The sequence below is a fragment of the Solanum lycopersicum genome, chromosome 8 (genome assembly GCF_036512215.1).
Source record: "Solanum lycopersicum chromosome 8, SLM_r2.1".
Taxonomy (NCBI): domain Eukaryota; kingdom Viridiplantae; phylum Streptophyta; class Magnoliopsida; order Solanales; family Solanaceae; genus Solanum; species Solanum lycopersicum.
Genome location: NC_090807.1, coordinates 19,023,662 through 19,044,735, shown reverse-complemented (window position 1 = coordinate 19,044,735; position 21,074 = coordinate 19,023,662). Strand labels below are relative to the sequence as shown.

The following is a 21,074-nucleotide window of genomic DNA, read 5'->3' as shown; positions in this document are numbered from 1 at the left end:
GAAGTATTGATAATTGGATTGGTTAATGTATTACTATTTTTTGTTGTTATTATGCCAAGTTATTAGTAGATTATGATATATTGTAATTCAATTATGCCAGTTCTTGAGTAATTGACCTAGGTTGTGAAGTAGATCATGAATTTGACCTAAGTCTCTAATCCTAGGCTATGAACTAGTGATAAATTCTTGTGTAGTGATTCAATTAACTTCATTATTATGTTGGTTACTATTGTGTGATGATACCACACCCATTATTGAGTTGAATTGAATGGTTGATGGTAAGACCTTGATGATGGTTTGTGAAGGAGATTCGGGTAAGTCTTGTGATCTAAATTCCTTACTTTAATTATGATTACTTATGATTAAGTGATGAAGTTATACTGAGGTATACCTTATGTTACGATTGATTAGGTTAGTATGATGTTGAATTGGAATTTCTTGAACTATAGTTTGTGAGTTCTTTGCTAAGATGTAAATGTTATAAGGATGTTGATAACTTATCAATGGCCTTATTATGATATGACTTTGTAAATATGCTAACCTCACATGTATAAATTGTAATGAAAGGACTATACACAGGCAATTCTTATTTGAGCTATGATGATGATTATATAAAGGATATAGCCTATGACCTACATTAAGTTGTGATTATTAATAAAGGAATTAAAGGCATTTCAAAAGAGACTCTAGCTTTCCACCGAGTGAAATAGAGTAAGGAGTGTCCCTTCCCACATAGGGAAGGTAGGATCACTAAAGTACTCATGAGATTGGAGACTATAATGCATGTAACATAAAGAGGGTCCCAACTACATCTCCTAGTTCTTGGACTATGTTGCTCCTATAGGAATACTAGAAAGTGAATCCACATAGAAGTTATGTTAATGTTTTGGTACTACCTTAGCAAGTAGTATGTCTTCTTTCGGTGTAGGGTTCCATGATACCGTATTCCACATTATCTCATGTGGTATATATGTCGGTTAAGGCAAGATGTTCCAAAAAGGCAAAATGAAGTAATGAATGAACTCTAACTAGGGGTGACCTAAGGGGTATAGCTTAGTCTAGGTAGGGGTATGGGACTCTATTGTCACGATCTAAGAGTACCCCCTACAAGTTAGGGCATTATTGAATCAAAACACGGCGTACTCGACCTCTCGAAGGTGTTGTACAAGCTCTTTGACTTCGTTCATTGCATACATGTATGAAAAGTAGTGCGGAATTAAAACTTTTCACATGAAATAATAATACTTTAAAATATCTCTTTTATAGAAAAACATAATGGAAGTCTAAGTCTCAAAGTCGTCATCTTAGACATACGAATAAATTAGGACACGGACCATAATTCATCACATAGAATATAGCTAAGTCTATTACAATACTTTCAATAAGGAAATCTAAACATCAAGACGTCCTCAAATCTAGTGACGACATACCAACTCTTTACTTGAATGAATCACTAATCCAAGCTTCCACTTCGAGACTTCTCAAACGCGACCTATACCTTTAGAGATAGAAAAAATGTATGGAATTAGTACAAACACTTTTAGTAAGTATGGCATAATGTATAAATCATGACAAACAGACTTTTGTATAAAACATGGTCTTTTTTATTAAAATATCATAGTATAAGCATAAGAACAACATTAAACACCATAGAAACATATAAGATATGCATTTTATCAAATATTGGAGAATGTTATAGTGAACTATGTCACTTTACAGTGAACTAAGTTCAACTTCACAGTCACCTCTTTTAACTTGCTACCCTTTCACCAAAGGTTATCCAAAGACTCGCTTAAGTGATACGAAGAGAGACCTCCCATACACCCTCTCTAAGAAACCTAAATGATCATTAAGACTACTAAGATAAGACCATTATCACTTTATTTGTTAAACTCCCTTCCTATAGTTACTGTAAGACTCACCTAAGTAAGACATGAAGAGACCGCTCATACACCTTTTTCAAGCCTACCTAAGCAATCCTCAAAGATACTCTAGATAACTACTTTTTAAATAAAATTTCTTTACTAAAGTCATTTAGAAAACATTCATTACGTATGGACATTCACATAATGGTTTTAAAAAAGACCTAGCGCACTCGCACACTAACATCTTCAAAGCCTAATCATGCAATGTCTAGATAGCGTCTCATTCCACTACCTAAACTTCATAGTACTTATCCAACACTAGTATGTATCCCACATGATTAGAATAGGCAATAACCGACATAGACCATACTAGCTAGGCATGGAATTCGAAGTCTACCCTACTCCGTTGGAGGGTGTTCTACTTGCCAAGGATAGTACTAGGACACATCCCATGTAGGGACATGGTTAAGGAATATCAAGGTCTTTTATGCACTCTAGTCTCCTTATCAATCACATATACAGTGTACTCTACTCTCCTTCTTAAGTAGAGATACAACCCATAACATATTCACTTGGTGCTAGACTTTGTTCTCATAGACTTTGTGCTTCAACTAGTTCGTTCATTTTCAGTTGTTCATACTTCTACTTCACTCTAATCAGATGAAGGCTGGTGCTTCAAATATAAAAATTTTATCTGTCAAAATAACAAATTTGTGTCAACTTGAGAAGAAAAGTTCTAATACATTTTTTCTACTATGTTTATCTCCTTTTCTCTTCAACAAAATCAAGATTAACCACAAACAAAACAGGAGTCATCCATATAATTTAGTAGAAAAAGATCTGAGACATAATGGAAGTATTTCAAAAGATAGAGAACATAGAACCAAAAGATAGGTGGAAATCAAAACTAAGTAGAAAGAAAGCTAATAAAGTACAAAAAAATTTTGAAAAAAAAAACATAGAGTGCCAAGTATTGCATCACAGTCCATGCCAGCAAATGTTGGATTTTATAGAAGGCAAAAATGTGATGTTTTGAACGGAAGATGAGTACTGTACAACAACTTAAATATAATTTTCTATAAGTTTTTAATTTTGATGTAATATACAAGATGTAAAGGACGAAAATAACATAGTAGATTTCATAGTTACTCTACAAAGATAGGACTTCCACCGTAGGAAACCTTCTTTTCGTTTACGTACAAAAGGTTTTAACTTATTTACTGCCTTAGCACCGCCATAGTGCTAAGTTGTTCCACTTTTGAATATATAACATACTTACCTACTTTTATTTTTTAAAACAAATAAATACTAGAGTATATAAGTACGATATGTTTTCTTGAGATATTTTCATAAATTTAGCCACACCCTTTAATTTAATTTAACAATTTCAAATATTAGGTGTAGATATGAGAATCAAGGGGGGAACAAATGACAAATTAAAATAAAAGTTTACTACAATACCATAAAACACAGATCAATGTGCAGACAAAGATAATTTAAAAATAAAGAACTTGAGAAAAGAATTGTCAAAGGAGGGGGGTAGGAATTCACTAAAAGCTTACGAAATCAATGGAGTACCAAAGATGACGCCTTGCTTCAAAATATTTTGTATTTTCATGAATGTAAAGAGTTATTTGTGGTGATTTAGTTGCTCTTTGGTAATGTCAAGCTAGAAGATTGTTGGGCCCTCAAGCTGTAAAAACAGGAGACAAGTTTTGAATATTTGAACAACAGGTGTGGAAATCCAGTTGATCATGTTTGAAAGAGGTGGCACACTGCAGGATGCATTACTTGCCGATATAAAAAGAATTGTGCAGTCATCTTTGACCATCAAATGTATGACTAAGAGAAACTCTGCAGAGAAACTGTTAATGTGCAAAGTAAAGAAAAATACACGTGCTAAAATTAAATCATTATGAATTTGCAGCATGTATTTTAAAGTAACTATTCTCTACTAATTAAAGAAGAAAGGAGCATGTAAGTGGTGCAATCACTGTAACTACTTCTACCTGGTGATCTAACAAATATCTTTATTTGACAATATTCAGTTTGAAAGATAAGAAGAGTCACTCTACTTCATGTACATCACATTATAAAAAAAAATTATACAATTTCCCTCTTCCTTTTGAAAACTTACTTTATAATTCTGTGTAGAAGATTAGAAAGTAGACACTTTTCTAGCAATTTCAAACTTCAAATTGATATTTTAAAAAACCAATGCACCTACTGCACACATGACACTTCAAATGCTAACAACAGTATGCTTGATCTTGAGTAAATGAACTTAATAAGAACATAACTTTCCATCACACTAGTTATCATAGAACAATTATAACATATTAAATATATTATATAAAGATAACATATTCGCAAGAAATTATAGTTCCAACCGTATGATAGGGTTTGCATTAAGGTGTACACTAAGGATCATTTGGTTGGAAGTTAGTTATCCTCTTATTGTTATTCCCCCATGTATGTGAGATAACTTATCAGTAGTATAAATAGTGGAATAAATAACCAAAGAATACCTAATACCTCCAATCAAACGTAGGATAAAATAATTCTATATTTCATCCCGAGATTGTTATATCGTATACCTCACATAAAACAACTCCTAAGCTTCTGCGAAAGCTAAGGAAGCCAAAGGACAAATGGTCTAATTCTTATCTGGTTCCTTCAAACTTGTAGATGATATTTTTATCCATTATCCTATTATGTTTAGCATGACCAATAAAATCAAATGCCTTGATGGTAAATAATAAAAGCTTAAACATTTGTATGGTAAACTAACATACTTATCCAATCCAGGAGTATTGTGGTAAATAAGTAGTAACCATGAAAATTATAGTTCACGAATCAAGCACTCATAGCATAAAATATGTTTGATTGTGGAATTAAGAAGACCAAAGGATCAAGTTTTAAAAGCTATAACCATATCCTCATTAAGTAACCATAAGTGCTTATGATAAACTTGCACAGTATCACTGTCCAACGCCACCTGATAACAATAAATTATCCATGATTTCTGAAGTTATAGACAGTCTTATTGAACATGTTATGAGAGTTAACTGCATCTCCTATTTTATCCCAAAAAGTTGCACAAGGACTATTATTTTACTTAGTTGTATGTTAACTTTGTAACTCAACACTAAATTGTATTGTCAAATAATTAAAATTATCTTATTTTCATGTCAAAAATATTTCTTTTATAAGATTAAATTAGTTGTTACAATCAGCATCCCTATCTTGGAGAGTCTCCGGAGAAATTTCTTGTTGAAGCTAGGCTTACTACTGAGGAAATTCCTGCAGTTGAGGTTGTTGAGTGGCCTACAATTATGAGGATTTTGACAATGTTTTTCGGCAAGGAACAGAACCGTACCATGAATGCAAGTGACTGTTTGGCCAAAGAATGTGCACTGCAATGCGCTATTCTCAGTCTTACCTTTAAAGTGCAGGAATTATAGGTCAATAAAAGGTTCCCTTTCCCAATTTCATTATCATGGAAGGGGCCTGCACCAGGTGCATGAATGGACTTCGAAAAATCATCACCTCACAATTTTTTTCTCAAAGAAAATCCGATACCTAGTGTCAGCGTCATGATGCTCTTCAGAAATATGACAACCCTGTTCATTTGTCTGTAGGCCTATAATAACAAAAACTAAGACAGCGACTCCTGATATACCATCATGTCAATCCCCTCAACAAAGTGAGAAACAACCTCCGAGTGCAGAGAATTCTAATGCAGAAAATGCAAATGCAACTATCGGTACCAATGCTAGAAGCGAGTAATACCTGCTGCCAAGCTAATTTAAATAGACAAATCTGAGAATACGCCAAGTTTTTCATGAGTTAAGTTGATTGTGTGATGTTCAAAGAGTTCATGAAGGCAGAGACTTGGTTTGATCTGTATTACTTTTTTCATTTTATTTGCAACTTTAAAGGGTCCTATAACAGCATGCAATCAATATTTTGTCGTTAGATTGGTGTGATCAATATCGACCAGCCATGGCATGTCAAGTTATAATGATAATGAAACTCCAAAACCAGATTTTCAAGGTGCTTTTTGAATGTAAAATTCAATTGTTCTTAAAAAATAGTTTTTACCACTAACATCACTTGGGATCAGATAAATATAATATGAGAAGAAGTGTTATCAAAAGATATAAAATGACACTCAATTAGAAGATTTAATGTTCAATAAACAACTTAATATTTTAATAAGCTAGGGAGCAAGAACTATGATCAGTAAGCATATAATTTCACAATCATCTATATGTATGACATTTCAGCAACGACATCTCAATGTTTTACAAGTGATTCTAACAATTCTTTCAATCTATAATCAATCAGATACACTAAAATAGGTAACTCATATAACTTTATCAAAATCTAATAATGGTAGAGTTGAAAAGCAAAAACATTATATGTCAAACATATCCTTATTAAGCATGAATGCATCTGTATTTTATAGAAGATATTCAGCATACCAAATTCTACAATTTGTACAATATAACAATCATACAGAAGCCAAATTGGCCTAAAATTCACATAATAAATAACATGAACAGTAGGACAAATGATAAACTATTTCATTCCACAACAAAAGACATCCAACTATTTTCTAAAAAAAGTTATCCAAATATCATAAAACTACCTAAAGAGCTTAAAATTGTTCAAAAAAAAGTCAAACTTCAACCAAAAAATAGTAATGAATCGCATATCCAAAAGAAAATATAAACAAAAAAATAGAAAATGGATGAAAAACACTAAAAACAGAGAAGAGAAAAAAATAAGAGTCACGTTAGGCAAAGGGTCGTGTATTTACCACATTCATAAAATTTAGCATTATACCTTAAAATAAAAGGAAAATGGATACATTTTTCCTTCAATAATTGAAAATTTCCAAATTGTATGTTCCTAATTTGATTTTCAAAGAAAATTCTACAATGATAAAAGTTAAACTCCAAGAAAAAATGATCAATAACTTACCTTGATAAGAAGGAGAACAAACCCTAAGACAAGAAAAATTCACAAGATGTGTAGAGTGGGTGTCCAAGTTCAAATCGCCATCAGAGAAGGCAAGTCATTGCAATGAAGAATGGGAGTTCAAAGCTCCACTATAGAGGAAGGCATCGTGGTGTTTGAGGAGTGTGGTTTTTTACGTGAGCGAAGTTTAAGAGAACAAGGTTAAAAACTTTGGTTCTTTTTTATATATAAATTTAAGGAATTCATACCGTAATTCAATAATTACATTCTGTCCCGACAAGTTTAGTAATTAGAAAGAATCTCTTTAATTTGTTGAGTCATGATACTTTAGACAGTAACGATACATGATAAATGATACATGATAATTTAAAATTGTTAAGAAAAAATAGGGGAGAAAAACGGTAAAGTTAATGTTGTTACTAAAACAGCTTAATTTGTGGTAACAGATCATTAATCAGCATTAAATCAGCACTTAATTGGATATTAATTTCAAATTTTGAAAATCAAAGATTATATCATCTATTTTGAAAAAACAAATTTTTTAAACAGTCTTTTAAAATTGGAAGTACAGAAATTTTATTGTTGTTACAGTGGATTTTTCAAGATGAATACTTCGATTTTGATGAGACATTCCGGAATTTGGGTGAACGAATTGCAGTATGAAAGTTACAAAATCGATGGAAACGTTGTTGGAGATTCAATTTCGTTTTCTAATCTCAAAGCAGCAATTGCAGCCGAGTTGGACATTGATGTATCAAGGAAAGAAATTAAAATTCGATACATTGTAGAAGGTAACTTCTGTCCGATGAAACTTAAGAACGATATGAGTGTTAAACTATATTTTGAACTGAAAAAAAAGGAGCCTGGATTTTCAGTGTATCCATTATGTATTGACACAATTGAAAAGAAAAATGGTACTGTACATAACTTTGATGGAACAAGTGGAGAAATAACGTGTGTAGAAGGCACAACACATGATACACAGGCTTTGGCAATGGTTGAAACTAGATTATTTGAGTCAAATGTTATAATCAATTCAGATATTGTTGATGTGAAGACAGGTCAGATATATAAGGATAAAGCAACACTTGTAGATGTGATGACGAAATATAAGATAAAGAACAACTTCAAATGCAAAGTAAAGAGGTCTGATCAACAAAGGTATGATAGTGTTTTGATATTTTAATGTATCAGGTGTTGTTTTATATTTTAATTAGTACATGAAACATTACTATTTTATATGAAAACCTGCATGTTTCATATGTTCTTTTATATTTTAATGTATCATCATTTCAGAAATTTGTTTTTGATACATTGAAATAACTATTTTTGATACTTGAATATACTACTACTGATATATTAAGAATTGTATCAGTTTAAACAGTCATATCACAACTAGTGGATACTTTTCATTAAATTTTGATACTTTTCTTAAAAATTGGTTGATACTTTTTGTGTAATTCATTGTTTGATTACTTTAAACATTATTGTTGAATATATTATATGATGCATTTGATATGTGTATTAATGTGCTTAAAAAATGTACGCAGCTATGTGTTGGTATGCTTTTCAGACAAATGTGGTTGGACTATGAAGGCGTCGTGCAGAAAAAACCTGATATATTCATTGTTAGAAATTTCAATAGTGAACATACGTGTCCGATGAGGGAGAGGGTATTAACCAAAGTCCAAGCAACAGTCGGATTTGTAAGTGGAGTGACAGCTCCAAAATTGGTCAATTATAAACGAATTTATACTCCAAGAGATATAATTGATGATATTAGAGAATATTATGGGGTTGAAATATCTTACCAGCAAGCATGGCGTGCTAAAGAACGTGCACTCTCCATGATTAGGGGAAAACCATCTGCAGGATATAGACGGATGCCGCGATACATACACATGCTAAAAACTGTGTATCCAGATTCTTATATAAGAATGCATAAGACTGAAGAGGATGAATTTATGTATCTTTCATCGCCTTAAGACCATTCATTAGGGGATTTAAATATTGCAGACCAGTAATTGTTGTGGGTCGTGCACATCTGAGTGGAGCTTACAAAGGGACATTTGTATCAGCAAGCACACTTGATGGCGCAGGTATTTTTTATTTATAGTAATGATGTCTTTTTATATATTACATATCAAATAATATAATGTGTGTGTAATCAGGTTGCATATTTCCATTGGCATATGGTGTTGTTGACACCGAAAATAATTGTTCGTGGACATGATTTTTCGAACAGTTCAAACATGCATTTGGCGATAGAAAAGATATGTGTGTTGTTTCAAATAGAAATGAGAGTATCATGAAGAGTGTTAGGATTGTGTTCCCCGATGTACCTCATTATGATTGCATCTGGCATCTTTGGAAGAATGAATGTGGAAACTTCAAAAGGAGCAGAAAGGCCATAAGTGATCTATTCTACTATATGGCCAAGGCATATAGAAAGGAAGATTTTGATAAGTTGATGGCTAAGGTTGATAGAATTGATCACAGGGTTAAGGAGTACCTTGAATATGCAGGTTACGAAAAGTGATCAAGAGTTCATGCAACAGTAAACAGAGGTAGAATGATGACTTCAAACATTGCAGAATGTATCAATGGTTGTCTTGTTGAAGCACACCAATTAACTATATTAGAATTCTTGGAAGAGGTTAGAATTCTTTTTGGATCTTGGCATTGCAAAAACAGAGAAGTAACCTCATACACAAAGGACACATTAGGTAGAAAATTTGAGGAATTGTTGATTATAAACGCGGCTAAAAGTTTAAAAATGGAGGTATGTATCATTATATAATACTTTATATTATATGTATATAATTCAGTGTATCATTCTGCTTTTTTTAACATGATTTGTTTTTTAAAAGTTATATATTTAAAAATTTTAATGTACACAGGTTGTTCCGTCATCTGAGTTTATTTTCTCAGTTTATAAAAATGGAAGAAGATATATTGTTTGTCTTGAGCGGAAAGTATGTTGTTGTGGCAGATTTCAACTAGATGAGATACCTTGTTCACATGCAATCGCTGTATTGAAAAAAAGAATGTCACCAATATGAATCCGTATTGATCTGATTATTACAAGCCTGATGCGTTGGCAAAAACATATGAAATTCCAATGGTACCAATGCCAGATAAGGAAAATTGGTCAGATCCTAAACACGTGGTAGCTGAAACTGTATATCCACCTAGATACAGAAGATCATCTGGACGACCAAGAAAAAGAAGAAGAAAGAATGCAGATGAAAAGATTTCGGTGAACACAAACTGTTGTGGACAATGTGGACAAGAAGGGCACAATAGAAGAACTTGTACTTTCTACCCAAAAGAGAAGTGAATTAGTCATAATGTTTCTATGATATCAAGAATAATTTATAACGTAAACATTTTAATGAATTTCAGTTTTCATTACAAACTGCAAATTGAACACTTTGTGTTTGGATAAATAAACTTACAAACATGTGGTAATTAAATTTGAAGTCGTGCTTTTGATTATAAATACTTTGTTATTATTGGTGTTGATAAATATACTTGTGTCAATATTTGTTTTTAATATAAAATTTTATAAATCTTATGCTACAGTAAGATATGTAAATTTAAGAATTATTAGGTAACATAATGTACATGATACATATGGTTTATCTAGTGTATCGTGTACTTTTATTGTGTGTTTTCGGTACACATTGTTTATATAATGTATCATGTACTTTTAGTGTGTATCATTGATTTGCACAATGATACATCTCCATTAGATAAAAAATACAAAAATATTATTGAGGTTATTGTGTACTTTACAATGACTATAAATCATGTATCATGTTAATATATATAATTTAACTTGTGTAATGCTTTTTTTGTTATGTTTTTCTTGAAATATACAGTAAATAACTTTACTTTTAAAAAATAATACCAATTCATATAACTATGCTATTCAATTTACCTAAATATCATGTAAAATTTAAGGATTATAGGGTAACATATTGTACATGATACATACGGTTTAGCCAATGTTTCAGTTATTTTTAATGTGTGTTTGGTATATATGTATCATTTGGTTTTGCCCAGTGTATCATCTCCATTAAATAAAAAATTTAAAAATTTTTATGTCTATGTTTAATTATAAATACTTCGACTAAACTTTATTAAATGAATTAAACCTGTGTGGGGCTATAATATGTCTGATATTTATATGTTCAATATAAACATATTTGTTACGTAATGTTAAAAAAAATATTCATGGAAATTGACAAAACCAAAAAAATAACATTAAAAGGATAAAAATATTTGTTCAATAACATATAAAACCAATAAAAATAACATTAAAACATTGTTTTATCATGAAATGCTACACTATGTGAACTAAATCTTCTTCTGGTGGTGGTGTGACTACGCCCCTGGATTTTGGTAGATCATCATTGTCGCTAACATATTCGCACTGAGCCTTCTCACTTCCATTACTCCACAACAATGCTCCATATCTTTGACGCAGGTAATCAGAACTAAAATCAGCATATGATATATTGATTTTGGTCACTGATATACTCGGCAAATGCAGTAACATATAACCCACAGTCTCTACATTAAAAAGGGCAAATGAAATTTTTTTGATACTTACAGGCTATCGCATTCCTGTGTAGGGATGTCTTGTGCAAATTCAATCATGAAAGGGACTTGAGGCTCCAGAAGTGAACCAGTAATGTTGTCTTTATATGCATGACAATCAACAAATTTTGTGCGTTCATTTTCTTCAAAAAATCCACTATCAAGTAGGTATGAAGGAAGCATTTTAGACAACATCTTGATCTTATGAGGAATTGTTTTTTTCGCTGTGCTAATTGATGAGTCAAAAACTCGTATCAACCTGTTTTTCAACTCAACAACAGCCAACACCCAATGGAATTCTTGATCACAGTTAATTGGGATGTAGACCTCATCTACAAGATGCCATGGTAAAGCAGCTGGTATTCCAAGCCCTTTGATGATGTTAATAATTGACCTCTCATGTACAGATACAATTGAAGCGCGATCAATATGTTCTTGAGTAGTAAGACTATCATCATCATCGTCCATGTAATATCTATCATAACAGTTTTTTACATGTGACATGAACAAACAGTGGGTTGTTGTGTATCTGTATTGATCCATGCTGCAAAGTTTTGATTTTTTATGAAGGTAGTAAAAAATCACATCGATGTGCTATAAACAAAATGAAAACATGGTAAGAACTGATATACATATAAACAATATAAAAAATGAAATATAATTATGTGAATACATTATGATATTTTTGCAATTAAATAGTATGATACTTCTACAGAATGTATCATTGCTAATTAAATAGTATCATACTTCTACAGAATGTATCATGATGTTATAATATAGTTATGACTGATACATATTTCATAAATAGTTTAATATTATTACCTCATCAGACCAACATTTGTTTGGCTGTGACATGACATAAAACCAATTCTTGTTCATTGGAAAAGCAACAACAAAGTCCATCATCGTAAATCCAAAAGAAGAAGATTTTGATCTGTATTTATCGTCCGATGGGTTCCTGCATATATGATACATAAGCTTTCAATGTATGTACATGATACATAACACTCACTTATTTACAATTTTTATATAACAAAGTATCATGAATTAGTTGTATAAAAAATGATTACGCCTAACACTTGCAAAAAAATGTATAAAACTTACTTATTGTTATGGTTTTTTAGAAGCCCCCTTGACAACCAATTCATGTATTCCTCAATAAGTTTCGTCAAAACATTATCTGTAATGCCACATCCTTCGAACGGGAAATAGAGTCGAGTCATATCCTTCAATTTCTCTTTTCCCTTCTCGCTTGACCCAAAAGAAGTACAATATGGAGATTGAATCCTTCTCGAAGGCATTCTATTTCTATGCGCAGAGTGACTACATCAGTTCTAACAGCAATCTCCGTTATTGGAATATCAGTGGGTAATTGACTGTCGGTCAACAAGTACTGGCTGCTAGTTATATTCTGCGGATCGTAAGAATATAATGGTCTAGCATTAGTAGGATCTTTACCCAAATCTTTGATAAGTGCATCTATTGCTGCTTGAGTTGATGGCGATATTGTTGTTAAAGTGGAAGAATCCTGTATAATATGATGTAATTATTTGTATAATAAATTTGTGTGTAATGAAATTGTGTGTCATAAATCAAAATTGAAAAATGTACCGATGCATCCGTTGTTGTTTTTTCTGGCAACACATGAGGGATGTTGAGCTGAACATTGTCATCAACGTCTTGGTCCATGATATGTTCATTTAAATCTTGGTGTGACTGATGTGCGTCACCATCATGAATATGCAGTTTTGAAATAAAAATTGTTAATATAATTTGTGCTGATACGTAACATTGATTATAATCACATGAGACATAGTATTGAGTAAATATGCATGATACATGACATACCCAATGTATCATGATACAAAGCATTGAGTATATATGTATGATACACAACATACCCAATGTATCATAAACATTACCTTTGGATTATCACTGACTATTTGTTCACCCTCATTTACGGAAACACCAACACCACCCACATCGACGTCTCCTGAATCGTCGACGATATGATGCTCACCATTTTTACCAGAGAAACCACCACCATCCTCAGCTACACCACCCATATCATCGAGACCAATTGGTATTTCCTGAGAAGTTTGTTTGTCAGACTGAAATGTGTTTGTATTAGCCTACAAATTGATGTTCTCTTTGCCTATAGATTGCATCAGCTGGGAGTGATTTGCTTTTATCAAAATAATCAGTTCCTCAAATTTCTTGTCAACCTAAAAATTGTAGATACATTTAGGATAAAAAAAATTGTTTAAATAACAAAATAATTTACTTACGTAAGTTTTCAAATGTCCTTTCAACTCTTCAATATGAAGAATTATATTATTGACATTTTGTGAATCTGCATATCCATGAACATCAGCAGCCGGGTTCGGAGAAACGTCTGGAATAGAAACATGTGCATCAGCAGCCGATTTCGGTGACACTTGTGGAACAGAACCATGTACATCATCAGCATTCGAATGTTGAGGCAAACTTGACATGAAAACATGTACATCATCATCCGGTGTCGGAAACACATTTGATTGATCAGGCTGGTTCTGTTCTGACACCTTCTTTTTTTGAATAATCGATTTTTTTCTTCTTTTTGACGGTGGTGGAGGAGATGTATCAGACACTCTAGAATATGTCCTCAATAACTGTTCGGGCGGTTTTGTGGAGAAATTATCTAAATCATCTTCCTCGTTTGGTTGTACTAATGGTATTGATGTAGAATGAGCATGTTCAACTTGAGTAATATCAAAAGCTTCAATTTCCTCTGCTGTTGGGACAATGTTTGAACATGCATTCTGAATGTATCACAAACACATAAGATAATTTAATTGTTAGATACAGTAATATTTCATAATGTATCACAAAGACATAAATAACGATATTCCATATACAAAAATAAAATTTTACCTCTTGGAAAATGGTAGACATAAGCATTTCAAACTTTGCCTTTTCAGACACAACTCTCCAATTGCATATTCTTGGGATGACATTGCGTTCTCTCACAGCTATTTTAGAATTCAAATTGGATGTACATTCGTATATCTAAACATTTACTGCATATGGCATCCCATATAATCGGTACAACTTTTTACTAACGTCAAAATCCTGTCTAAGTGAACCAATTAGTTTGGAAAATGATAGCTGACCCCAAGGAAAATGTTGATATCTACCATCTTCAACCATTAGAAAGTCGACAATAGATATAGCTGTATTATCAAGAGTAGCTAATACAAATGTATGAATAAAGAACAGTATAGACATTTGGAGTGCATCCTGATTGCTCTCCCAATTACCCATCTTAAACCTTTGAACTAGTCGATGCTGTGTAACACTATTGACTGGACCAGGGAAATACTTTTGAAAAAGCATACAATTAGTTTGTTCTGGGTATTTGAAATCATTGGTATTTCCTCTAACCTTAAGTCCTGTTAATAATGTAAATTCATCTATACCAAATTTCAGGACACACCCGTTGCAATGTCTAATATGCAACACATTAGGGTTGCTTTGTTCCAATTCTAAAAGCAATAAGCACTTAGTTATTTGGCCCTGAAAATTACATTTAGAAATGTCTAAAAAGGGTCCAAAAATTGTATCCTTAAACATTTGGATAACATTCTCCCCTATGTATTTTTCAAAGTCCTTTAGGAATTTGTTGATAAAATTGACAGCAAACCTTATGGGATGTGTTGGTATCTTTTTAATCTTGTACTTCAGTGGCTGCAATTTGAAAATAAAACCACAAATTAAAACGATATAGAAATATAAATACTAAATAAAACAACTAATAACTTACTGATACATGGTTTCAGTTTTCAGAATTTCATACTACATGAAAAACATGTGATACATGTCTACAACATGTATCAGTGAATTAAATAAAACATTATAACATGTGATACATGTCTAATACATGTATCATAAACATCGACTAAACAACATACACAAAGATTCTATATGTATCATGAATTACAGCTGATGAAGCATTTATTAAACTTAGTGAATGATACATTATAACAAATTTCAAAACATGTATCAGTACATCAACTAAACAACTAATACCTTACTGATACATGATATCAGTTTTAAGGAATTCATACTACATGCAAAACATGTGATACATATCTACTACATGTATCAGTGCATTGACTAAACAATGTACACACAGATTTCTATATGTATCATCAAGCACAATTTATACTTTACTAAACTTATTGAATGATACATTATAATAAATTTCAAAAACTTCATGATACATATAAAATATTATGATACACAACAAATTCATGTATCAGTTGACCATCTAAAACACTATATACCCTTTTTCAAATGTATCAGCAAGCACACTTGAGTCCTTAAAATTTTTACTAATTTAAACAACACCATTTTTAAGTACCAAAATACTAACCCGAGACAATGTAGGCCTAACAACAATGTTTGCTGCTTCTTTTTTCCTTTTTTGTTGTATTTTGACAACCTTTGAGTTTGATGTTTCGCCAGAGTCTTTGTTTGAATCCTTCTGAAGATTCATAGGATCATGCAAAGACTTTTTCCTATTTTCTTTCCAATTTTCATCGTCGGAATCATATATCCTTCTATTAATTAACAGATACTATGATGTAATAGAACAATTAACAAAAACAAAAAAGAGAAGAATATACGAATTGATGATGGATTAATAATAAAAAGATGCTGGGTTCAAACGATTCCAGATTAGGAAGAAATAGACGATTATGGATTAAGAATAAAAAGAAGAAAAGAAAAAAATATGCTGGGTTGAGATGAATGAAGATGATTAAGGAAAAAAAAGAAGTGAAACTTGATGTTAGTAAGAACAAACGATAAAAGATAATGGAAGTTATCCTGCTTCCTAATTTTTTGAATTTTGAAATTTCAAAATTTGGTCTTTTATTTAAAATTAATTAAATTTAATAATTCAAAATCAAAAAGCTGATTAAAAGGTTAAAATTTAAAATTCAAAAACTGATTTAAGAGGTTGAGTGTTTTAATGGAGAAAAAATAGGCATTAAAATTGGTAAATGTGTATTATAGGAGAGAGAATGCAATGTATCTAAAAACTTACACTAAAATAAAAAAAAGAATTATGTAATATTTAAAAAAAAGTAGGGAAAATTAGAGAATATAAAAATTATAATTGTGTATTTAAGTTATTTTTTCCTTTTTTATTTAGGTTAGTGTTTACTAACCACACAAAGTTATATTCTTAACGACGGATTATTTGTCTTTTTTTACTGTAAATTTAATATTACACGTATAAAGACTGGAAAAAAAATTCGGGCGCTAAAACTACAACAATAGCGACCACATACATTATCCTTCGCTAAGAAATTGTCGTTAAAAGACATGTTTTTTGTAGTGATGGGGCTTTACTTAGTCATTGCACTAGTGGACTTAATGAGGGTTCACCAGTAATGGTCTTGCTTTGGTTATGTTGTTATGAACTCATATACATGTTTGTTAATGTTGTAACTTGATGATAGAGTTGGCTTGACTATGTGCTCAATTATGTTGACTTGTCTAGATTTAGTATTGCTTGTCTTGTGATGTACACGGTCTTGACTTGATGAATATATATTATTGACTTGTATTGGTTCTTGAATATGCGTAAGGCTTTTCAAAGTAAATTGCATATTTTAATGAAAGGTCCCTTTTTTGCATGATTTTATGTTGTGTGTGCATATGATCCTATATTTAGTACACAAGATGTGTTAAACCCATTTTCTACCTTTTCCTCAATATTTTAGGTTCGGATCGTTGAAGGGATTGTGACAACTTTTGAAGGAAGACTTGGATTCTCATTCTCCAAGTTAGGTAGGTCCTCATCACTTCGAGGACAATGTCATTTTCTAGCATCGGATATTGAATAGTCTTAAGACAATATGTTCATTTCCTTTGAGTATTAAAGATTGTATAGCCTATATGTGACTTTTATTGTATTGATTTTACGGGCTATGCTTAATTGTTATACTCTTGTTTAGATTGTTATGAGATGATACATCCGATTTTAAGAATATATATATATATATATATGCAATAAAAGTAGAAGACTATGTAATCTTCTTATATGAAGGGTCTATGTATAGTCGATATGAATATATATTATGTGTATGCGAAAGGCCAATGTAAACATGATGATAGATAGAAGAAAAGTTTTAAATTTTCCTTATTTTTAACCTATGAATGTAATGATGTAAGCTAAGAGGCTAGTCTTAGTCCTCTATGAGGACGACAACGCCGGTTACGTTTAAGGGGTGCTCCCCGGATGTGACAGTTTCATAACAAATTTTAAATTATCTTGTGAATTTTAAAATTGTTTAATTTTTGTGGTGCTGACATGTGTCACTTTTTATTTCTCTTATTATATATAGATAGATTATGAATTTGACATGTGTTATTCCAGAATAAATATAATACATTTCTAAGACCATCTTCAAACCACCTCTATTTTACTCTGAATTTCTTATATTTGGAGAGTAAAATAGATAATGGGAACTCCAACCCACCTCCCAATCATCCTCTATTCTCCATTTATAGAGAGGTGAATGGTAGCTCTCCAAGTTTGAAAAACTGCTATTCAGACTCTCTATTTAATTTTTTTATTTTTTAATTATTATTTGAGAAAATGCACAAATACCCCCCCTCAACATATGCCCGAAATTTCAGAGACATACTTATACTATACTAAGGTCCTATTACCCCCTGAACTTATTTTATAAGTAATTTTCTACCCCTTTTAGGTCTATGTGGCATGAACTTGAGAAAAAAAGTCAACCAGCATTGGGACAACAAGATAGTGCCACGTAGGCCGAAAAGGGGTAGAAAATTATTAATAAAATAAGTTCAGGGGGTAATAGGACCTTGGTATAGTATAAGTATGTCTCTGAGATTTCGGACATAGCTTGAGGGGGTACTTATGCATTATCCCTTATTATTTCTATTACTTTCTATTTAACATATTATTTTGCATATAATTCCATTAATTAAATATCTAATATTTATAATTCTTTTTTAAATGCAATGTAATAATTTTGAACTATTTTTTAATATATACTATTTTAATTTCAAATTAGTAGTATTTTAAATTTTTTTTCTAATATTCTTCAATAATAACATTTAATTTTATCATTAATTTTCATTATAAAGAATACACAAAATTAAAATGACAAGATTAATAATTTAATTAAAAATACATATATGATCATTTAAGTACAAGATAATAATACAATAAAATAATAATTTAAATACAAGATAATAATACAATATAATACATGACATAAGTCATGCTTAATTTAGTTTGTCTAACACCGATAACGATATCAATATTTTAGAGTCGTCACATTTATTTTCCCATCTTGCTAGCTGTATTGCGCCTCCCATCCATTATGTTATTCAATGAATAGAATACAATATGGTTATTATTAGCTGATGGTATATACCCTAAATGGTTTACAATTGTTTAAACTATTTGCATACTCATTCCTAAAAGAAGAAATATTTTGCAATGAAACAGGAATCGCACCAAAAAGATAACGGACGTGCATTCAAATTTTTGCAATCACGTTTTTCAATTATTGCAAGACCATAACGTTTTTGGAGAAAAAAAAGTGATACATGATATAATAACTACATGTATTATATTGTACAACATGATAATTGAGGATGAACGTGATCTCAATGCACCAGTTCAAGATGATGTAGAGGTTGCAACTCCAACAGTAGAAATGGTGGTAGATGAAAATCTCCAGTTTGAACAATTTTTGAACTCCTTTTATGCATCAATAGAGAAGTTATGGGAGCAAGATAATGATTTTTAAAATTGAGCATATATGCAATTGTATATCACTTTTATTTGAATTTGGACCCTAAATTATGTATGATATTATATTATCTTGCAATTTATGTTATATTTAAAATTTTAGAATAAAATATAATTTTACATCACATTAAAAATTATATAAAGTAATTATTTGGGAAAAAATAAAAAAATTATATTATGAAATAAGAAAATAAAAATGAAATAGAAATAATAATATAAATATTAAGTAGAGAGAAAATGATTCGTTTTTAAAGAGTAAAATAGAGAATTGGGTTGGATTTGTTTGTCTGAAAAAAATAGAAAACTTTATATTTGGAGAGCAAATAGAGGATTGGGTTGGAGATGCCCTAAGAACAACATTTGTTTAGATTTGGGATATTAATAATCTAATGGTAGTCAAGGAATGGTTATTCATCGAACAAGAAGGGTGAAAATCTAAAATATTGTACTAAAATTATATTAAATATAAACGATAGTTGTAATTCAAGTCGAATTCAATATTATACATTATTATATATTCGATAGTTCTTATTCTGGAACATATATAATATATTTCTAACAGCATAAAATTATTTAAACTTGAGATACTGATAATATGATGATAGTCTGACAATGGTGATTCGTTGCAGAAGGGTGAAAACTTTTAAAAGATTGTGCTAGATAAAAAAAAATTATTGTAATACAATTCAAATTCAATTTTACACATTATTAAGAATTCAATAGTTTTATTTCATAGAAAATATAATATATATTTAAAACAATGTAAATTAATTTAAATAATATCATAGTATTTAAAATTTACATATACTTATATTATATAAATGTTGTAGTTATATATTTTACCATGTATGTCGAAACGTGTCTATAATGTGTGTAATATGTTAAATTTAAATGTATTACAATTGTTATTTATTTTTCTCTTATAACGGTGTTAAAATATATTTTTTATATTAAAAATATATTAGTTATGCATTTACAATGTGCATTTCAAAATACATATAATACATATGATGTATTATTGAATTCAAAATGTATTACAAATATAATTTTTATTTATTTATTTTGTTAATGATGTCAAAAATCATATTTTCATAAACAATATGTTCATCTTCAACCGTCATCATTAATTATCAAAATAATTGAAATTTAAAAAAAAAAGAGTGATAAGAAAAATGTCAGGAAAAAAGAGAGAAAGAAAAGAGAGGGAAAATAGTGTTAAAAACAGATATGAGAGAGAAAGCTGAAGAAAAGAGAACTGCCAGATAAGAAAAGTAAGGTCATTGTGTAGGAGTATAGATAATAATTCATATATAAAATAATAGGGGAAAACATACAAGTACCGTTGAACTATGCTTGAAATTTCTGAGATACACCTTAACTAAACTAAGATCTTATTATCTTCCTGAACTTCTTATTTTGTAATTTTGTACACTTTTTGTTTTACATGATACACTCCGTGACTCGACACAATTGAGACATGTGGAAAATACTTTAATGATATGTAATCGAAAAAGGTGCACAAATTTACAAAAAAAAAATAAGTTAGGGGGTAATAGGATCTTAATTTAGTTAAGGGGTGCCTCTGAGATTTGGATCATAGTCTAGGGGTACTTGTGCATTTTCCCAAAATTGTATAATATGTTATTAATGTAAACGACCCTTAATATGTTTTAGATTAAGCAAGTTTAATTAGTCGAGTCGTGTTCCAATCTAATTTTTAGCCCAAAGTAAATAGGGATAACAATGGGGCGGAGCGAATGCAGGGTGAGTGGGTT

General features: G+C 30.8%; 2 protein-coding genes and 1 long non-coding RNA gene across 4 annotated transcripts; 1 reads left to right on the top strand and 2 right to left on the bottom strand.

Moving 5' to 3' along the window:
• Positions 1 to 1,239: 1,239 nt before the first annotated feature.
• Positions 1,240 to 7,054, bottom strand: LOC101245186 (uncharacterized). Its single transcript, XR_183008.5, has 2 exons — positions 6,855 to 7,054; positions 1,240 to 1,498 (listed from the first exon to the last, which is right to left on the bottom strand). It is a non-coding gene; the product is annotated as an uncharacterized lncRNA (long non-coding RNA).
• A 2,573-nt stretch (positions 7,055 to 9,627) lies between these two features.
• On the top strand, positions 9,628 to 10,191 carry LOC138337841 (uncharacterized). The gene is made up of 3 exons (XM_069288275.1): positions 9,628 to 9,633; positions 9,752 to 9,826; positions 9,940 to 10,191. The coding sequence occupies exons 1-3, from the start codon at positions 9,628 to 9,630 to the stop codon at positions 10,189 to 10,191; spliced, it is 333 nt and encodes a 110-aa protein (XP_069144376.1).
• Positions 10,192 to 11,097: 906 nt separating this feature from the next.
• LOC138337688 (uncharacterized) lies at positions 11,098 to 14,414 on the bottom strand. 2 transcript variants are annotated; one of them, XM_069287938.1, is made up of 6 exons: positions 13,745 to 14,414; positions 13,379 to 13,546; positions 13,068 to 13,172; positions 12,561 to 12,984; positions 12,279 to 12,414; positions 11,098 to 12,000 (listed from the first exon to the last, which is right to left on the bottom strand). In XM_069287938.1, exons 1-4 carry the CDS (start codon positions 13,949 to 13,951, stop codon positions 12,685 to 12,687), a joined length of 780 nt encoding a protein of 259 aa, XP_069144039.1. In that variant the 5' UTR covers positions 13,952 to 14,414; the 3' UTR covers positions 11,098 to 12,000; positions 12,279 to 12,414; positions 12,561 to 12,684. The 2 variants fall into 2 exon arrangements, 1 of the variants encoding a protein (XP_069144039.1); XR_011211086.1 differs by lacking the exons at positions 11,098 to 12,000; positions 12,279 to 12,414; positions 12,561 to 12,984; positions 13,068 to 13,172; positions 13,379 to 13,546 and adding an exon at positions 13,614 to 13,681 and having other exon boundaries at positions 13,745 to 13,820.
• Between the last annotated feature and the right edge of the window lie 6,660 nt (positions 14,415 to 21,074).

Excerpts from the sequence above, each read along its gene's own strand:
- LOC138337841 (XM_069288275.1), top strand. Across the intron at positions 9,827-9,939 it reads TTGTTTGTCTTGAGCGGAAA|CCTGATGCGTTGGCAAAAAC; the intron begins GTATGTTGTTGT and ends GATTATTACAAG.
- LOC138337688 (XM_069287938.1), bottom strand. The coding sequence starts at position 13,951 with ATGTCAAGTTTGCCTCAACATTCGAATGCTGATGATGTACATGGTTCT. Across the intron at positions 13,547-13,744 it reads AAGGACATTTGAAAACTTAC|GAAATACCAATTGGTCTCGA; the intron begins GTAAGTAAATTA and ends CAAACTTCTCAG. Across the intron at positions 12,985-13,067 it reads AAACAACAACGGATGCATCG|GATTCTTCCACTTTAACAAC; the intron begins GTACATTTTTCA and ends CATATTATACAG.